The 20,119-nt window shown below is 51.3% G+C and overlaps 1 protein-coding gene across 1 annotated transcript; it reads left to right on the forward strand.

Moving 5' to 3' along the window:
- Positions 1 to 753: 753 nt before the first annotated feature.
- On the forward strand, positions 754 to 19,388 carry RAB3D (RAB3D, member RAS oncogene family). Its single transcript, XM_050770761.1, has 5 exons — positions 754 to 973; positions 2,980 to 3,268; positions 5,487 to 5,605; positions 5,699 to 5,823; positions 15,581 to 19,388. The coding sequence occupies exons 2-5, from the start codon at positions 3,041 to 3,043 to the stop codon at positions 15,766 to 15,768; spliced, it is 660 nt and encodes a 219-aa protein (XP_050626718.1). The 5' UTR covers positions 754 to 973; positions 2,980 to 3,040; the 3' UTR covers positions 15,769 to 19,388.
- Positions 19,389 to 20,119: the final 731 nt, after the last annotated feature.

Genomic DNA, 20,119 nt, shown 5'->3' on the forward strand with positions numbered 1-20,119 from the left:
AGCCAGGCTGGTCTCAAACTCTTGACCTCAAGTGATCTGCCTGCCTCGGCCTCCCAAAGTGCTGGAATTACAGGCATAAGCCACCGCGCCCAGCCCTCATTTATTTTTATTTATTTGAAACAGGGTCTTGCTCTGTTGCCCAGGCTGGAGTGCTGTGGTGCAATCAAGGCTCACTGCAGCCTCCATCTCTCCAGCAATCCTCCCGCCTCAGCCTCCCAAGTAGCTGGGGTTCCAGACGCATGCCACCACACCTGGCTAATTTTTGTTATTTTTAGTAGAGATGAGGTCTCCTTATGATGCTCAGGCTGGTCTCAAACTCCTGGCCTCAAGTGATTCTCCTGCCTCGGCCTCCCAAACTGCTGTTATTACAGGCCACCGCGCCTGGCCTAGCCTACTTTAAGGCCGGCATTGCACTTGACAAACACTAACTCAGATCAGAATCCTCCCACAACTCAGTGAGGTTGGGTACTCTTGCTATGAGCTACTTGACAGATGGGGAAACTGAGGCTCAAAGAGGTTAAGTAACGCGTCCAAAGCCACAAGACTAGAACGTGGTGGAGCTGGGACTCGAACCAGGCCCCAGACTCCGTGCTTTTAACAGCCATGCGTATAGTAGGAGCTCTTTACACGCAGTTGGTAAAATGAGCTGTTGCTTGGCTAGGACGGGCTCTAGATGCTCGGTGGAGCTTCCAGCCCCTCCCACCCGCTTTCTGTAAGCCCCGCCCAAGACTCGGCCCCGCTCCGTCCTCCCCCATCCCCCGCTCCGGGAACGGCCCCTCCTCCGCCTCCTGGGCGGAGCCCGCGCGGGATCCGGGTGGCTGCAGGCTGTGGCTTCGGCGGCTGCGGGGCCGGGGTCGCGGCCAGGGCCAGGCCGCAGCGAGTTCAAAGGCGGAATCCCTGCGGGCGGCGCCCCTTACGCGAGGTCACCCCTGGGAAGGAGCGCAGCCTGCCCCGCCCCTCCGCATTCGAGCAGGTCTGTGGGGTACAGGGGTTTGGGAGGAGGGTAGGGGGCCTGGGGAACAAAGGCGGGGCTGCGGGGAACGCCTCTGCCCTCGCCCCCACCCAGCTGGGCACTTGGGAAGCGCTGATGGGGCGCGGGCGGGGCAGAGAGCCCAGCTGGGGACAGGCGTTGGGACCATATGGTGATGGGGGAAGCTCCTGAGTCCACCTGCACTGGCTGGGGCGCCCCGAATATAGTGAAGGGGGACAGAGGCGAGCCCTCCAGGGCCAGGCTTGAGGGAGGGTCGGCAGATGGTTAGAAAGAGGCGGGACCGACTGCCACACAGGTGAGCTGAGGCTGGGGGAGGTGGGGGCCCCAGCCTTGCGGCCCTGCCCTGCGTGGGGAAAGGTTTCCTGCCTCTTCTCTTCCCCTCCTTAAACTCGTTCTCCTGGAACACGGGGTGGGGCCGGTTGGGTCCTCGTTTAAAATGGAAAAAAGCCCCAAAGGCGATTGAGAAATAGCTGTGCCAGGGCTTTCTCTGCCGCTGCCCTGCCTGCATCCAGGCCTTCTGCAGCCTGTCTGTGCGGTTCCCGCAGCGGCCATAGACGGCTGGGGAAACTGAGGCCTGGGAGAGGTTATGAGGGTTGAGGGAGCATCATGGGCCCGGATGAAGCAGCATGTTGGAGTGGGGGCAGATTCAAGGAGCCTAGCTATGGGACAGATTGCCTGGAAAGACCAGGGGTGGGCGGCAGTGGTCGTGGTGGTGGGGTTTGTGTTAATTAAGTGACTGGGATGGTTTCCTTGGATATAAGGACTCTCAATCCTGCCTCCGTGGACTGGGGCTGGAGTGAGTCAGCCTTGGGCAGGAGACAGGCCCGGCCCCTTTGACAAATAGAAAATGGCAGTACCCATTTAGGGGGTAGAACTGGACTTTAAACCTGGGCCCAGTACGTAGAAAACCCCTTCCCCTTGCAACTCAGAGAAGGGCTGTATTTGGCATGAGTTAGGGGAGGGCAGGCGCCCCAGGGGCTGACACCTGCCAAAGTCAACACCCAAGCCTTAGTCGGGGGCTCTATCCAGCTTATCCAGCTGGCAGGTCCTCCCCTCCCCTCCCCTCCCCATTCCAGCTTACACCTGGGCCACACCAGGTGGATGCGCGGGGGCGAAGTCCACACCTGCGCCTTCTCCAGAATCTAGTTCTGCAGCGGCCGGAGCCCCTTACCCTGGGCCTTGCACTTGAACCCTTTGCTAGGCCTCTGGGTTTCCAGATAGGAAAGGTCTCCCCACCCTCCACCCCAATAAAGACTCAGTTACGCCACAGGGTGTGAAGATTAAACAGCAGTCACTGTTTTTGTGCCCCAGCTGTCTACCAGGCACTGTCTAATGACCGTTATGTGTGTTAATACCTTCCCACTGGAAGGAACGTGACCACCCGAGGATGGACTTTTTCTTGTCCTATTCCCAGCTGCATCTCCACAGGGAACAGGGCCTGGCAGAGAGGAAGCATTTGTTGAATGAATAAAGAAACACATTTTAGGTCGGGCACGGTGGCTCATGCCTGTAATCCTAGCACATTGGAAGGCTGAGGCAGGAGGACTGCTTGAGCAGAGGAGTTTGAAACCAGCATGGGCAACATAGTGAGACCCCATCTCTACAATTTTTTTTTTTAAATTAGCCTGATGTGGTGGCATGTCTGTAGTCCCAGCTACTTGGGAGGCTGAGGCAGGAGGATCGCTTGAGCCCAGGAGGTCAAGACTGCAGTGAGCTATGATCACGCCACTGCGCTCCATCCTCAGGCAACAGAGCGAGATATTGTCTCTAAAAAAAGAGAAGAAAGAAACTCATTTTAGGCTCACAACTAACTACTCTTTCAGGAAGGGACTATGGGAAACATCCCATTTTGCAGAAGAGGACATTGAGGTCTAGAGGGGGCAAGCAATGCATCCAGCATCACATGGCCTCCAAGTGGCCGAGCTGAGATTTGAATTCAGGCCTGGTGCATCCACAGGAGCTGTTGTTGGTGTTTGATTCCCATGCAGGACGCCTGTCTCCTCTCCCTGAGGATTTCAGGTCTCCCTGTCCCGGGAGGCTAGTGCCAAGATGGCATCAGCTGGAGACCCCCCGGCAGGCCCACGGGATGCAGCAGATCAGAACTTCGACTATATGTTCAAACTGCTACTGATAGGCAACAGCAGCGTGGGCAAGACTTCCTTCCTGTTCCGATACGCGGACGACTCCTTCACGCCCGCCTTCGTCAGCACCGTGGGCATTGACTTCAAGGTCAAGACCGTCTACCGCCATGACAAGAGGATCAAGCTGCAGATCTGGGTAGGCTGGGAGGCTGGCTGTGGGTTGGGGGTGGGGTCCCTTCAGGAAAGTTCATTGGAGGGTCCTTTTTTTTTTTTGAGACGGAGAGTCTCACTCTGTTGCCCAGGCTGGAGGGCAGTGGCGCGATCTCGGCTCACTGCAACCTCCATCTCCTGGGTTCAAGCGATTCTCCTGCCTCAGCCTCCCGAGAAGCTGGGATTACAGATGCCCACCACCACGCCCGGCTAATTTTTGTATTTTTAATAGAGACGGGGTTTTACCACGTTGACCAGGCTGGTCTCAAACTCCTGACATCAAGTGATCCACCGGCCTTGGCCTCCCAAAGTGCTGGGATTACAGGCATGAGCCACCGCGCCCAGCCTCATTGGACAGTTCTTCTGGCTGTGGGGAGGGTTCTCAAGTGAGGGGAAATAGCCCAGAATTGAGATGTGCACTTGGGGTAGGTGTGAAGAGTAGGGAGGAATTATCTACTAGGCGAATTTATCAGGATGAGGGGACATGCCCTGCCCTGGCTGGGGGCACTCTGAGGGAGACAGTATATATATATATATATATATATCTTTCTTTCTCCGTGGAGACGGAGTCTTGCTTTGTCGCCTAGGCTGGAGTGAAATGGCACGATCTCGGCTCACTGCAACCTCCGCCTCCTGGGTTCAAGCGATTCTCCTGCCTCAGTCTCCCGAGTAGCTGGGATTACAGGTGCACACCGCCACACTCAGCTACTTTTTTTTTTTTTTTTTTTTTTTTTTGAGACGGAGTCTTGCTCTGTCCTCCGGGCTGGAGTGCAGTGTCCGGATCTCAGCTCACTGCAAGCTCCGCCTCCCGGGTTCAGGCCATTCTCCTGCCTCAGCCTCCCAAGTAGCTGGGACTACAGGCGCCCGCCACCTCGCCTGGCTAGTTTTTTGTATTTTTTAGTAGAGACGGGGTTTCACCGTGTTAGCCAGGATGGTCTCGATCTCCTGACCTCGTGATCCGCCCGCCTCGGCCTCCCAAAGTGCTGGGATTACAGGCGTGAGCCACCGCGCCCGGCTCAGCTACTTTTTTATACTTTTAATAGAGACGGGGTTTCACCTTGTTGGCCAGGCTGGTCTTGAACTCTTAACCTCGTGATCCACCCGCCTTGGCCTCCCAAAGTGCTGAGATTAGAGGCGTGAGCCACCGCACCTGGTGGGAGATAGTATTATTCCTGGGGGTCTGATTGCGGAGATGATACTAACCTAAGACATGTTTGAAGTACTTGGGACACTAAGCATGGTGGCCCATGCCTGTAATCCCAACACTTTGGAAGGCCAAGGTGGAGGATCACTTGAGCCTGGCAGTTCCAGACCAACCTGGACAACACAGCGAGATCTCATCTCTACCAAAACTTTAAACATTAGCCCAGCCTGGTAGCTTCAGCCTGTAGTCTCAGCTATTCAGGAGGCTGAGGCGAGAGGATTGCTTGAGCCCAGGAGTTCAAGGCTGCAGTGAGCTATGATTGCACCACTGCACTCCAGCGTGGATGACAGGGCAAGACCCCATCTAGAAAGAAAGAAAGAGAGAGAGAGAGAGAGAAGGAAAGAAAGAAAAGAAAGAAAGAAAGAGAGAGAGAGAGAGAAGGAAAGAAAGAAGAGAAAGAAAGAGAGAGAAGGAAAGAAAGAAAAGAAAGAAAGAGAAAGAGAGAAAGAGAAAGGTCCCAGGTGCTGGTGACCAATGGGAAAGAGTTTTGGGTACCATCTCTTAGAGGGGACCCCTGGGACCCCCATTGAACCGGCCTGGTCTGCAGAGCCACACCCAGCTACCTCTCCTAACTTAGCCGCTGGTAGCAATTATTATGGTAGCGAGAGTACCAAGCTGTCCTGTCAAGATGGTACCATCTGGCCCAGTTGGTTCTTATTTGCAGTTGTTAAGTTGGTTCTTAGAGACGAGGTCAAAGGTGCTCATAAATCTATGAGAGGCCACTGACCCCTGAGACTTGGAACCCCTCAAGGGCAAGCAAGCCCAGGTCTCTCCCTCATCAGACTGGGGAGGTCCCTTGATAATGAATCCATGCCTCCCCTGTCAGACTGGGGTTGTGAGGGCAGGGTCTGTGTATTCTCCATCAGACCGGAGGTTGTATGAGTGGTTCTGTGTCTCCCCTATGAGACTGGTGCTGTGAACACAGGGCAGTGGCCCTCTCAGACAGGGGTGGACTGGGAAACAGGTAGTTCCCAGCCAACTGTCACTGCCATTTGTCCAGGACACGGCGGGCCAGGAGCGCTACCGCACCATCACCACAGCCTACTACCGGGGAGCCATGGGCTTCCTGCTCATGTATGACGTCGCCAATCAGGAATCCTTTGCCGCCGTGCAGGACTGGTGAGTGCTTGCTGACCACGGACCCCTGATCTTTGCCTTCTCCTCTTATCCCTAACCCCCCCGGCTCATGGCTCACGACTGGTAACTCTGCAGGGCCACGCAAATCAAGACCTACTCCTGGGACAACGCCCAGGTCATCCTGGTGGGGAACAAGTGTGACCTGGAGGACGAACGTGTCGTGCCTGCTGAGGATGGCCGGAGGCTCGCCGATGACCTTGGTTAGTACCCAGCCTGGGCCACAGGCCCTGGCTCTCCCAGAACCAAACCCTCATCCCCATCCTCAGATTCAGGGTCCAACCCAGTCACTGACCCTTTGAGGATCTGCCCAGGAAAATACCCATGCGTATGCCACATGTCCTGTTTAATTGCAGGGGATCCATGCGCAGGAACTCGCAGCAAAACCATTTCTGGAAATTGATCCTAGCGATATCCTCACCCGTGTGGGATGTGGTGTGTGGAGTGTAGCAATAGTATTAGTAGGAGTGAAACCTACAGATCCCCGCCAAGTGTTTCACAGTTGGAGAACCAAGTGGACATAAAGTATATTCACATGGTAGAATACTATGCAGCCGTGGAAAAGGCTGGGGATGTTATTTATTTATTTATTTATTTATTTATTTATTTATTTATTTTTACTTTTTTTTTTTTTTGGGAATGGAGTCTTGCTCTGTTGCCCAGGCTGGAGTGCAGTGGCGCGATCTCAGATCACTGCAAGCTCCGCCTCCTAGGTTTATTTTATTTTTTTGAGACTCACTCTGTCTCCCAGACTGGAGTGCAGCAGTGCAATATCAGCTTACTGCAGCCTCCACCACCCAGGTTCAAGCAATTCTCCTGCTTCAGCCTCCCAAGTAGCTGGGACTACAGGCGTATGCCACCATGCCCAGCTAATTTTTTGTATTTTTAGTAAAGACGAGGTTTCACCGTGTTAGCCAGGATGGTCTCTATCTCCTGACCTCGTGATCTGCCTGCCTCAGCCTCCCAGAGTGCTGGGATTTACAAGTGTGAGCCACCATGCCCGGCCTTTTTTAAATTTTTTGTAGAGACATGGTCTCGCTATGTTGCCCAGGCTGGCCTCAAATTCCTGGCTTCAAGTGATCCTCCCTCCTCAGCTTCCCAAAGTGCTAGGATTGCAGGCATGAGCCAGCCCCGCCGCCCGGCCAAGGGGGTGTTCTTTTTTTTTTTTTTTTTTTTTTTTCCTGAGACGGAGTCTCGCTGTGTCGCCCAGGCTGGAGTGCAGTGGCACGATCTCAGCTCACTGCAAGCTCCGCCTCCTGGGTTCACGCCATTCTCCCACCTCAGCCTCCTGAGCAGCTGGGATTACAGGCGCCCACCACACGCCCGGCTAATTTTTTTTTTGTATTTTTAGTACAGACAGGGTTTCACCGTGTTAGGCAGGATGATCTCGGTCTCCTGACCTCGTGATCCGCCCGCCTCGGCCTCCCAAAGTACTGGGATTACAGGCGTGAGCCACTGCGCCCGGCCGGGATGTTCTTTATGGTTTGTTTTTGTTTTTGTTTGAGATGGAGTCTTACTCTGTCACCCAGGCTGGAGTGCAATGGCATGATCTTGGCTCACTGCAACCTCCACCTCCTGCATTCAAGTGATTCTCCTGCCTCAGTCTCCTGAGTATCTGGGATAACAGGTGCGCGCACCACACCTGACTCATTTTTGTATTTTCAGTAGAGATGATGTTTCGCCATGTTGGCCAGGCTGGTCTTGAACCCCTGACAGGTGGTCCACCTGCTTCGGCCTCCCAAAGTGTTGGGATTGCAGGCATGAGCCACGGTGCCCGGCTGTTCTTTATGTTTTGATATGGCAAGGTCTCTGGCTAAGCAGGAAAACCAAATAGCAGAACAGCAGATAAGACTGCTTCCTTTAGTCCAGGGGTCAGCAAACCTTTTCTTAAAGGGCCAGATAGTAAATGTTTTTGGCCATACCGTCTCTATGGCAACTACTCAACTCTGCATGACAGCAGCCACAGACAATGCATAAATGAATAGGTGTGACTGTTTGCCAATAAAACTTTATTTGTGGCCGGGCATGGTGGCTCACACCTGAAATCCCAGCACTTTGGGATGTTGAGGCGGGCCGAACACCTGAGGCCAGGAGTTCTAGACCAGCCTGGCCAACATGGCGAAACCCTGTCTCTACTAAAAATACACAAAAATTAGCCGGGCGTGGTGGCAGACGCCTGTAATCCCAGCTGCTTGGGAGGCTGAGGCAGAAGAATTGCTTGAACCTGGGAGGTGGAGGCTGCAGTGAGCCGATATTGCGCCTCTGCAGTCCAGCCTGGACAATGGAGGGAGATTCTATCTCAAAAAAAAAAAAAAAAAAAAGAAGAAGAAGAAGAAGAAGAAGAAAGAAAGTAACTGATGCTTGCAATCAGTTTTTAACCCCAGCCTTCCCGTAAGCCCCATCCAAGCCAGCACTCTATGTGCAAAATTCAGAAGGCACAGGAAGAGACTAAGGCAATAATTTACTCCCCACCTCCAGTTCTCGTCTCCCAGCTTCTCTGGTTCTTTTATCTTTTTCCAGAAATATCCTGAGCACCCACAGGCATCGACAACACATTGGCTACTTTTTTTGTTTTACACAGATGTTCCCTGCGGTCTGTACCCTTTTCTGTACTTTGAATTTTTCTACTAAATAATATATCCTAGAAATCCTTTTCCATCAGCCCTAGAGCTGGCTCATTCTTTTGCATGGCTGTGTACTATTCCATTTCATGTTTCCTTAACCTTTTCCTCTGTTGACAGCCATGGAGATTATTTCTAGCCGTTTCCTCTGACAAATGCAGCTGCAGCAATCATCTTTACATATATTTCTTTGGACACATGTGGCAAGAAATCTGTCAGCTTAATTCATAGATGTTCTTTTTTTTTTTTTTTTTTTTTTTTTTTTTGAGACGGAGTCTCGCTCTGTAGCCCAGGCTGGAGTGCAGTGGCCGGATCTCAGCTCACTGCAAGCTCCGCCTCCCGGGTTCACGCCATTCTCCGGCCTCAGCCTCCCGAGTAGCTGGGACTACAGGCGCTGCCAACTCGCCCGGCTATTTTTTGTATTTCTTAGTAGAGACGGGGTTTCACCGTGTTAGCCAGGATGGTCTCGATCTCCTGACCTCGTGATCCGCCCATCTCGGCCTCCCAAAGTGCTGGGATTACAGGCTTGAGCCACTGCGCCCGGCCAACGCTTTTTTTTTTTTGAGATGGAGCCACTGCACCTGGTTGGTTTCTATAGGCCTGGCCTACACTTTTTTAAAAAAAATAACTTTTGCCAGGAATGGTGGCATGTGCTTGTAATCCCAGCTACTCTGGAGACTGAATTGGGAGGATTGCTTGAGGCCAAGAATTTGAGACCAGCTTGGGCAATATAGCGAGACTCTGTCTGAAAAAAGGAAGAAAATAATAACTTTTTGTGATAAAAATGTTCAAATACTCCCGGCACATTGGGAGGGCAAGGTGGGTACATCACTTGAGCCCAGGAATTTGAGACCAGCCTGGGCAACATGGCAAACCCCGTCTCTACAAAGAAATGCAAAAATTAGCTAGGCATGGTGGCGCACACCTGTAGTCTCAGCTACTCAGGAGGCTGAGGTGGGAGGATCGCTTGAGCCTGGGAGACAGAGGTTGCATTGAACCAAGATTGCACCACTGTATGCCAACCTGGGCAACGGAGCAAGACCTTATCTCAAAAAAAAAAATGAAATAAGAAATGTTTGGCCCGGCGTGGTGGCTAATACCTGTAATCCCAGCACTTTGGGAGGCTGAGGCAGGCAGATCACCTGAGGTCAGGAGTTTGAGAACAACCTGACCAACATGGTGAAACCTCATCTCTACTAAAAATACAAAATTACCAGTTGTGGTGGCGCATGCCTGTAATCTCAGCTACTTGGGAGGCTGAGGGAGGAGACTCGCTTGAACCCAGGAGGCAGAGGCTGCGTGAGCTGAGATCGTGCCATTGCACTCCAGCCTGGGTAACAAGAGCGAAACTCCATCTAAAAAAAGTTCAAATACATTCACAAGTAGAAAGGAATGTAAAATAGACTTTCATAAAACATTATTCAACTTAATTAGATCTCAACATTTATTCAATCTTGAATCATCTATTCCCCCAAAATACTTTTCCTTTTTTTCCTAGAAAATTGAGAAACAAACCCTTGACATTGGACCCTTTTGTCTGTAAACAGTTCGCTATGCAACTCCAGCCGTTTTGTTTTTGTTGTTTTTTAAATAATAGAGACAGAGCCTCACTCTTTCACCCAGGCTGGAGTACAGTGGTGTGATCCCACCACTTTAGGAGGCTGAGGAGGGAGGATTGCTTGAGCCCAGGGGTTGGAAACCAGCCTGGGCAACACAGTGAGACCCCAACTCTACAAAATAAGTTCAAGGCTCCCTGTAGCCTCGTACTCCTGGGCTCAAGCAATTCTGCTGCCTCAGCCTTTCAAGTAACTGGGACTACTAGTGTAAGCCAGCACACTGGCTAATTTATTATTATTTTTTTTTTTTGTAGAGATGAGGTCTCACTATATTGCACAGGCTGGTCTTAAACTCCCAGGCTCAAGCAATTGGCTTGCCTCAGCCTCCCAAAGTGTTGGGATGACAGGCATGAGCCACGGCACCTGGTTGGTTTTTACATTTTTAAGTGGTTGAAAAAAAAAATGACATGGGAAATTTATATGAAATTCAAATTTGTATCTATAAATGAAGTTTTTCTGAGACACAGCCATACCCTTTTCTTAAAAAAATTTTTTTACACGGAGTCTTGCTCTTGTCGCCCAGGCTGGAGTGCAGTGGTGTGATTTCGGCTCACTACAACCTCCGCCTCCCCAGTTCAAGCGATTCTCCTGCCTCACCCTCCTGAGTAGCTGGGATTACAGGCGTGGGCCACCACGCCTGGCTAATTTTTGTATCTTTAGTAGAGATGGGGTTTCACCATGCTGGCCAGGCTGGTCTGGAACTCTTGACCTTGGGTGATCCACCCGCCTCGACCTCTCAACCATTTATTTTTTTAATTTATTTTTTATTTTTTTGAGACAAGGTCCCTGTCTGGTGCTCAGGCTGGAGTGCAGTGGCACGATCATAGCTCAATGTAGCCTCCATCTCCTGGGCTCAAGTGATCCTCCCATCTCAGCCTCCCAAGTACCTGGGACTCCAGGTGTACTCCACCACACCTGCCTAATTAAAAAAAAAATTTTTTTTTGCCAGGCACGGTGGCTCATGCCTGTAATCCCAGCACTTTGGGAGGCCGAGGCGGGTGTATCACAAGGTCAGAAGATCGAGACCACCCTGGTCAACATGGTGAAACCCCATCTCTACTAAAAATACAAAAAAATTAGCCGGGTGTGGTGGTACACAGCTGTAATCCCAGCTACTCAGGAGGCTGAGGCAGGAGAATCGCTTGAACCTGGGAGGCGGAGGTTGCAATGAGCTGAGATCGCACCACTGCACTCCAGCCTGAGTGAGACTCTGTCTCAAAAAAAAAAAAAAAAAAAAAAAAAGTTTCAGAGATAGGTCTTGCCATGTTGTCTGGGCTGATCTTGAACTCCTGGGCTTAAGCAATCCTCCCACCTTGGCCTCCCAAAGTGCTGGGATTACAGGAGTGAACTCACACCCATGCCCAGCCGATGCCTATTTGTTGATGCATTGTCTGTGGTTGCTATTGTTTATGGTAATCACATGTCTGATTACAGGCTGTCTCAATACAGAAAAGGGTATATGCAGTGCTTCAAGCGCAGAATTGAGTAACTGAGACAGAGACCATATGACCCAGAAAGCCTAAAATATTTACCATCTGGGCCAGGCGCGGTGGCTCACACCTGTAATCCCAGCATTTTGGGAGGCCGAGGTGTGCGGATCACGAGGTCAGGAGATCAAGACCATCCTGGCTAACTCGGTGAAACCCCGACTCTACTAAAAATACAAACATTAGCCGGGCGCGGTGGCGGGCGCCTGTAGTCCCAGCTACTCGGAGGCTGAGGCAGGAGAATGGCATGAACCTGGGAGGTGGAGCTTGCAGTGAGCCGAGATCGCGCCACTGCACTCCAGCCTGGGTGACAGAGCGAGACTCCGTCTTAAAAAAAAAAAAAAAAAGAAAAAGAAATTTACCATCTGGCCCTTCACAGAGGAGGTTTGCTGACCTCTGAGCTATCCCTTTTGCCTTTTATTCTTGCCATTGCTTTGTTAGAGAAACTGGGTCTTTGTTCTGTGGGGCAGGGTCCTGAATCCCCAGTTAGCCTGGAAGTGGTAAAATTAGTTATGTCCACCATGGGCTGAAATACTTGGAAGTGTTTCCCACACCTACTTACAGATTATATCTGGGGTCTCGGGGTAAAGGGAGATTCTCACTTTCTGTTATTGTGTTTAAAATATTGGAGTACAGGCCGGGTTCGGTGGCTCACGCCTGTAATCCCAGCACTTTGGGAGGCTGAGGTGGGCAGATTACTTGATGTCAGGAGTTGGAGACCAGCCTGGCCAACATGGTAAAACCCCGTCTCTACCAAAAATACAAAAATTAGCTGGGTGTGGTGGCACATGCCTGTAATCCCAGCTACTTGGAAAGCTGAGGTGTGAGAATCATTTGAACCCGGGAGGCGGAGGTTGCAATGAGCTGAGGTCGCGCCACTGCACTCCAGCCTGGGTGATGGAGTGAGCCTGTATCACACACATACACACACACACACACACACACAAAAAGAAGATTGGAGTTCAAAGCAGGAGACAGGATTTGATCCCAATTTTTTTTTTCTTTTCTTTTTTTTTGAGATGGAGTTTCGCTCTTGTTGCCCAGACTGGAGTGCAATGGCACGATCTCGGCTCACCGCAACCTCTGCCTCCCAGGTTCAAACAATTCTCCTGCCTCAGCCTCCCGAATACCTGGGATTACTGACATGCGTCACCACGCCTGGCTACTTTTGTATTTTTCGTAGAGATGGGGATTCACCATGTTGCTCAGGCTGGTCTCAGACTCCTGACCTCAGGTGATCTACTGCCTCAGCCTCCTGAAGTGCTGGGATTACAGGCATGAGCCACCGTGCCTGGCCTGATTCCAATTTTATAGGAAAAAAAGCCAGACACATATACATGTGCACACACACATCCCTTACAAACCTAACCCCAACAATGACATATTTATATAGAAAAAGACTAAAGGCTGGGCATGGTGGCTCATTCCTGTAATCCTTGCACTTTGGGAGGTCAAGACAGAAGGATCACTTGAGTCTAGGAGTTAGAGACCAGCGTGGGCAACATGGTGAAACCCCACCCCTATAAAAAACCAAAAATTGGCTGTGTGGTGGCACACTCCTATAGTTCCAGCCTCAGCCTCCCGAGTAGCTGGGACTACAGGCGCCCGCCACCTCGCCCGGCTAGTTTTTTGTATTTTTTAGTAGAGACAGGGTTTCACCGTGTTAGCCAGGATGGTCTCGATCTCCTGACCTCGTGATCCGCCCTCCTCGGCCTCCCAAAGTGCTGGGATTACAGGCTTGAGCCACCGTGCCCGGCCTTAATTTTTATATTTTCTTTAGAGACTGGGTCTTGCTTTGTTGCCCAGGCTGGTCTCAAACTTCTGAGCTCAGGTGATCCACCTGCCTCAGTCTCCCAAAGTACTGGGATTTTAGGCTGTCTCAATACTTTTCTGTAGTTTCTAGTTTCTACAGTAAATTTCTTATTGAATAACATCAAAAAAAAATTTTTTTTTTTCCTTTTTAAACTTTTTATTTATTTTAGAGACAGGGTCTCCCTGTGATACCCAGGCTGGTCTTGAACTCCTGGGTTCAAGTGATTCTCCTGCCTTGGCCTCCTGAGTAGTTGGGACTACATGCGCATACCACCAAGCCTGGTTAATATCAGAAAAATAAGCCGGGCATGGTGGTTCATGCCCGTAATCCCAGCACTTTGGGAAGCTGAGGCAGGCGGATCATCTGAGGTCAGGAGTTCGATACCAGCCTGGCCAAAATGGTGAAACCCATCTCTACTGAAAATACAAAAATTAGCCTGGCATGGTGGTGCACACCTGCAGTCCCAGCTCCTTGGGAGGCTGAAGCAGGAGAATCACTTGAACCCGGGAGGCGGAGGTTGCGGTGAGCCGAGATCGTGCCATTGCACTCCAGCCTGGGCAACAAGTGTGAAACTCCATCTCAACAAAAAGAAAAATAAAGAACACAGATTGTATGAGGCAAGGCCACACGTGGATAAGGAAACACCAGATCTGCCCAGGAAGACAGTGGGATGGCTTTGATATCTCTAGGCTCACAGTAGATCTCAGTTCATGTCCTGCCTCTGCTATTCATTCATTTACCCACTCATTCATTCAACCATTCAGCAGACAGTTTCTAAGCACCCTCTCCGTTTCAGGCACTGGGTGCAGCCATGGGCGGAAATCCTGCCTGCCTGGAGCCGGCTTTCTAGTAGCGGAGACAGATAATAAACAGATAATTACACACCTAACTCATTATGATTCCATTTTTATAGTGCAGTATGACGCACAGAACAGACAGACCCGCTTCACTCTTGGCCACGTGTAATGTGGCAGGCTTTTGTCTGAATTCCTGGCTTACCTTAGTGATGTGGCAGGTGGGGCTGCCTGGAGATTCAGGGACAGCTCCTCTCAGGCAGACCCTCAGGCAACCTTAAAAGGATGCAGGAAGCCCAGCATGGTGGCTCACGCTGATAAACCCAGCACTTTGGGAGGCCTAGGCGGGAGGATTGCTTTAGGTCAGCAGTTCAAGACCAGGCTGCACAACATAGTGAGATCCCCACCTCTACAAAATAAAAATTTTTTTAATTAGCTGGGTGTGGTGGGGTGCATCTATAGGCACAGCTACCCAGGGGGCCAAGGCGGGAGGATTGCTTGAGCCCAGGAGGTTGAGGCTGCAATGAGCCATGTTCACACCACTACACTCTGGCCTGGGCAATAGAAAGAGACCGTTTCTCTAAAAAAAAAAAAAAAAAAGGCAGTGAAAAATGTGCCTTGATGGGTCTACTGACCATGCCTTTCTCTGCAGCAGAAATTGGGTGGAAGGTGAGCTACAGCCACCTGTGGGCACTGCCATGGCCGCTGGGCAGCAGAACTCTTCATGTACCCTCCCACCTACACTCTTGCAGCCACTGCCTTGTGACAGAGAGATGCTTAGGATTGTCCAGACCATGGCTGCAGCCGTAGGGTTTCGTTTTGTTGTTTTTGAGACAGGGTCTTGCTCCGTCACCCAGGCTGGTGTGCAGTGATGTGATCATGGCTCACTGCAGCCTTGACCTCCTGGGCTGAAACCCTTCTCCTGCCTCAGCCTTCCGAGTAGCTGAGACTGCAGGTGAACACCACCACGCCCATCTATTTTTTATTTATTTTAAATAGTGTCTCACTCTGTCGCCCAGGCTGGAGCGCAGTGGTGTGATCTCAGCTCACTATAACCTCCGCCTCCCAGATTCGAGCAATTCTCCTGCCTCAGCCTCCCGAGTAGCTGGGATTACAGACGCGTGCTACCACGTCCAGCTAATTTTTTGTATTTTTCATAGAGACAGGGTTTCATCATGTTGGTCAGGCTGGTCTTGAACTCCTGACCTCAAATGATCCACCTGCCTCGGCCTCCCAAAGTGCTGGGATTACAGGCGTGAGCCACCTCACCTGGCCGCCTGTCTACTTTTGAAAAAAATTTATTGTAGAGACAGGGCCTTGCTCTGTTGCCCAGGTTGGTCTTGAACTCCTGGCCTCAAGTGATCCTCCCACCGTAGCTTCCCTTAGTGCTAGGATTACAGGCATAAGCCCCTGCGCCTGGCCTGCCACAGATTTTTATCATCGATAGGATCATTGTTCCCATTTTACAGATGAGCAAACTGAGGCTTGGAGCAGCAAAGGCACACGGCCAAGGTCCTACAGCAGGATAAAGGGCAGAACTAGGCTTAGAAGCCAGGTTTCTGTGATGCCACAGCTGAGACTCTGCCCCTCGGGGGTCTTACACGTGTTCCCACATTAACATTCATCCAGGTTTCGAGTTCTTTGAAGCCAGCGCCAAGGAGAACATCAATGTGAAGCAGGTCTTCGAGCGCCTGGTGGATGTCATCTGCGAGAAGATGAACGAGTCCCTGGAACCCAGCTCCAGCTCAGGCAGCAATGGGAAAGGCCCGGCCGTGGGGGATGCTCCAGCCCCCCAGCCCAGCAGCTGCAGCTGCTAGAGATGTCCCCAAACCCCCTACCCACCTCTCTCCGGCCTCGGCAGGGACTGTGATTGAGGCATGAGCCACAATGGTTATCTCCAAGCTCAGGGCAATCCCTTCCCTTCTGTCAACTGCCCCCCGACTCCTGCATGGCTCATTCTTTCACAATGTCGCCGTGGCTGCCAGGTTGCTCAGGCAGCCCCGGTGAGAGGCTACAGACCATGGGGACTCAGCTCTGCATGGCAGGCAGGGGCCCGGGGACACTGACATGCATGAGCTTGCTGCTTTCCAGGGTGTGTTAAGGAGGGTGGCCGCGGGCGACACGTCCCACTCTGTCTGATGGAGGGGCATCCGTGGTGCCTTCTAGCTTAGAACCATTTTCCAGGTCTCTTCTGGGTTGGGCAGGACTGATATTTCCAAGCTGGTGGAAGATGGTTCATCTTCTTCCTCGCACAGTGTGCGTTCTTGGAGTTCGTCCAGGGAAGGCGGCGCCTCTTTCTCAGGTCCTGCAGGCTGGTCTCTGAGCCTGCCCCCACGAACTTCCTGGATTCCAAGGTGGGATGGTGATTTTGACCCCTGCAGACCCTCTACTTATAAAAAGCAGCATTAAAGCGGCCTTTCCCCATTGTAGAAGGGACAAGGAGTCAAATCCCCTCAACACCCCGGCTTCAGGGACCCCAGAAGTGCCTTCCAAGCTTCCCCCAAGAGCCACATCACCCACAACCCTGCCACTGTTTTTGCTGTGTTCACCGCATCTCTGATCCTGAATTGAATTCTGGAACTATGGACCACATTAGACAGGGCAGAGATTCGCCCAACCCCTAGCACTCCGGCTCTGGGCTTTCGGCCAGAAGTTAATTAACCTCAGAGTCAGGAGCCTGGGCCCTCCCTCCTAGGCCCTGTTTAGCTGGTTGTGTTTTAAGCAAGTTCTTGCCCAATCATACATCCTGCTAGAAAAGGAAATGAAGCAACGTTCCCAGCCACCACAGGCAGTTGTCGGCAACTTTCTGATGTACGCACCTCGGCTCCTCCAACTTGAGGGGGGCCCTTCCATACCCAATGCCCATTTCCCAATCCTTGTCATCGGCAGGGCCCAGGGATGTGACAATACTTTTTTTTTTTTGAGACAGAGTCTCGCTCTGTTGCCCAGGCTGGAGTGCAGTGGCCAGATCTCAGCTCACTGCAAGCTCCGCCTCCCGGGTTTACGCCATTCTCCTGCCTCAGCCTCCCGAGTAGCTGGGACTACAGGCACCCGCCACCACGCCCGGCTAATTTTTTGTATTTTTAGTAGAGACGGGGTTTCACCATGTTAGCCAGGATGGTCTCAATCTCCTGACCTCGTGATCCGCCCGTCTCGGCCTCCCAAAGTGCTGGGATTACAGGCTTGAGCCACCGCCCGGCCGACAATTTTTGCTAATGGAGGAGTCGCTTCTTTTTTTTCTTTTTGAGATGGTCTCGCTCTGTCGCCCAGGCTGGAGTGCAGTGGTGCAATCACAGCTCACCACAGCCTCAAACTAGGGGTCACTTTAAGGGATGCTGGGGGTTGGGCAGAAGGGGTGAGGTGGTAGGATTGAGTAACTCGCTGTCACCGCTTGTACTTTGTAGATAGCCTGAGAGTGGCAGGCCCTTATGTGAATGGGGGGGATGGGCTGTGTTCAGTGCCGGGGAGTCCCTGAAGCTGGGGTCCCCACCTCTGGGGGCTTCTGCTCAGAGGTTATGTGTGCAGTTTGAAGACTTACATCTTGACCTCCAGTTTAGAGGCACTTTCTGCCCATCAGATTCCAAACTCTAGGGGCGCAGCACGTTTTCTTAGCTCCTAAACACCAACCTTAACAGGACCAGCACTGTTAGGATGGCTAAGCGGATGTTTTATGTTCTCACCCCCCTGACTGTTTCAGAGGCTGTGTCTGCTCTCCCAGCCCCTGCAGCCAAAATGACTTCCTGCAGCTTTCATGAGCTCAGCCTCTTCCCTGGGGTATGTGTGAGGGGAAAAGCCTGGTTCAAGTTTAGATTTATTTCTAGGGAGCCCCAGTTACTTCATACCAGAGGCTACCCTTAGAACTTTGGAGTGAGGGTATCGTTTGTGTTGTTGTTGAGACAGAGTCTCGCTCTATTGCCCAGGCTGGAGTGCCGTGGCACAATCTCAGCTCACTGCAACCTCCGTCTCCAGGGTTCAAGTGATTCTCCTGCCTCAGCCTCCCGAGTAGCTGGAATTACAGGCACATGCCACCATACCCGGCTAATTTTTGTATTTTTAGTAGAGAAGGGGTTTCACCATGTTGGTGAGGCTGGTCTCAAACTGATTTCAAGTGATCCACTTCCTTCAGCCTCCCAAAGCACTGGGATTACAGGCATGAACCATCACGCCCAGCTGAGAGTATCTTTATACCAGCAAATGAGATGACTGAGGTGAAACGGACAAATCCTATAAACACACAAAGTGAGGGTATCTGAGTATGTGGGCGGGAGTCAAAAATTTGTAGTTGCTTTAACACTAAAGTCAAACTAAAGCAGCTTCAAAAAGACTTCTTAAGATGCAGTATGGCCTGCTGAGGTTTTTGTTTGTTTGTTTAAGACGGAGAGTCGCTCTGTCGCCCAAGCCGGAGGGTAGTGGCATGATCTCGGCTCACTGCAACTTCCACCTCCTGGGTTCAAGCGATTCTCCTGTCTCAGCCTCCTGAGTAGCTGGGACTACAGGCACATGCCACCACACCCGGCTACGTTTTGCATTTTTAGTAGAGATAGGGTTTCACCTTGTTGGCCAGGCTGGTTTTGTTGGCCAATTGTCTCTAAACTGCTGTCAAAAAAAGGAATGGATGAGATTGTCTTGAATAGGGCGGAGCTAACTTGTAATCGCCTGCCTGACAAGAAACAGCTTTGACTGCATCTTACTCCTGACCTGGCCTAAGCTTTCTGTTTACATAAGATTTTTCAAGAGTTCAACTTCAAGTAGCAGCGGAGAGAGCTGCCTCTGGATTCTCTCAAAGACTGGGAATAATATGGGAACATTTGTTTCTTCTCAAAATAAGGCAAATGTTACATTGAATGATTTTGGGGGTGAGGTTTAATTCGAAATGGTCTCTGGGGACTGGAAACTGATGTTTTTGCAGATTACCTCAGGGAAGGGAGGTTTGTTGAGTTTACAGACACATTAAACCAAAGGCCGTGGGAAAACCCCTCTCCAGCTCCAGGGGATTGAAGTCAGGATCACCCACTAACCAGTGCCTTCCTTCTTAACATTCACTTTTAGCAGCTTGTGTTTACATGGGCAGTTTTGATGGGCAATTGCCATGACCACAGCGGTTTGGAGTTCTGTTTTTTTTTTTTTTTTTTCTCTCCTTCTTTTTGTGGGGACTGGGGGACTCCTCCCAAGATCACATTTTAGCATCTTTCTTTCCTACTCCATTTAGAAAAACAAAGGGTGCAATGTGGTCTCAGTGTTAACATGGTAATTCCGCTACTGGCTCCTCCCTGACGATTCTGAAATACACTACTGAACGAGCTCTGGCTGGTCCTTTCTATCCTGGATGTGGTTCTTCTGTGTAGCAATTCCTTGATGTCCAGTTTGGAAAGATGTACTCTTTTTCTCCACAAGAAAAAATTAAATCCGTCATGCCCAAAATGTAGTTGTGCTTTTATTTCCATTAGTGAAGTGCATTTCTGGGAAAGGGGGGTTGATTTGCAACTAAGCAGATTTAAGTCAAGCGCCCTTCGAGACACAGCAGAAACCTCACCGGGCCTGGGGCTGCCTCTCGCTGGGTCCCATGGCCACCACCTTGACCTTGGAAAGCTCTGTTATATGGGAGGTAGGGAGGACACTGTTTCCCTCAGCTACTTCTGGTAAAGAGGTCAGTTCTCCCCACAGCAGCAAGAGGGCACCTGTGAACACCTGAGTCAGAGCACAGCCCTCCTCTGCTTAGAACCTTCAATGGCTCCCACCTTACTTGGAGTAAACGCCAAAGTCCTTCCTGTGGCTCCCCAGGGCCCTGCATGATCTGACTCATCACTTCCCCACCCTCCTCCATCTCTCCACTTGCCTCCCCACGCTTGCTCCCCTCCAGCCACATTGGCGTATTTGCTGCTATCTGAACATACCAGACCCCCGCCCCAAGGCCTTTGCACAGGATGCTCTCCCTGCCTCTGCCTGGATGGCCCTTACCCCAGGTAGTCACAGTTGATACGGTTTGGCTTTGTGTCCCCACCCAAATCTCACCTTGAATTGTAATCCCCATAATCCCCACGTTTCAAGGGAGAGACCAGGTGGAGGTCATTGAGTCATGGGGTTGGTTTCCCCATGCTGTTCTCCCGATAGCAAGTGAGTTCTCGCGATATCTGATGGTTTTATAAGGGGTTCTTCCGCCTTCTCTCG

Source organism: Macaca thibetana, chromosome 19 (assembly GCF_024542745.1).
Source record: "Macaca thibetana thibetana isolate TM-01 chromosome 19, ASM2454274v1, whole genome shotgun sequence".
Taxonomy (NCBI): domain Eukaryota; kingdom Metazoa; phylum Chordata; class Mammalia; order Primates; family Cercopithecidae; genus Macaca; species Macaca thibetana.

What these genes read in the sequence shown, in the direction of transcription:
- RAB3D (XM_050770761.1), top strand. Translation starts at nt 3,041, where the DNA reads ATGGCATCAGCTGGAGACCCCCCGGCAGGCCCACGGGATGCAGCAGAT. An exon ending in GGATCAAGCTGCAGATCTGG is followed by an intron (nt 3,269 to 5,486) that starts GTAGGCTGGGAG and finishes CCATTTGTCCAG; the next exon opens with GACACGGCGGGCCAGGAGCG. An exon ending in GAGGCTCGCCGATGACCTTG is followed by an intron (nt 5,824 to 15,580) that starts GTTAGTACCCAG and finishes ACATTCATCCAG; the next exon opens with GTTTCGAGTTCTTTGAAGCC.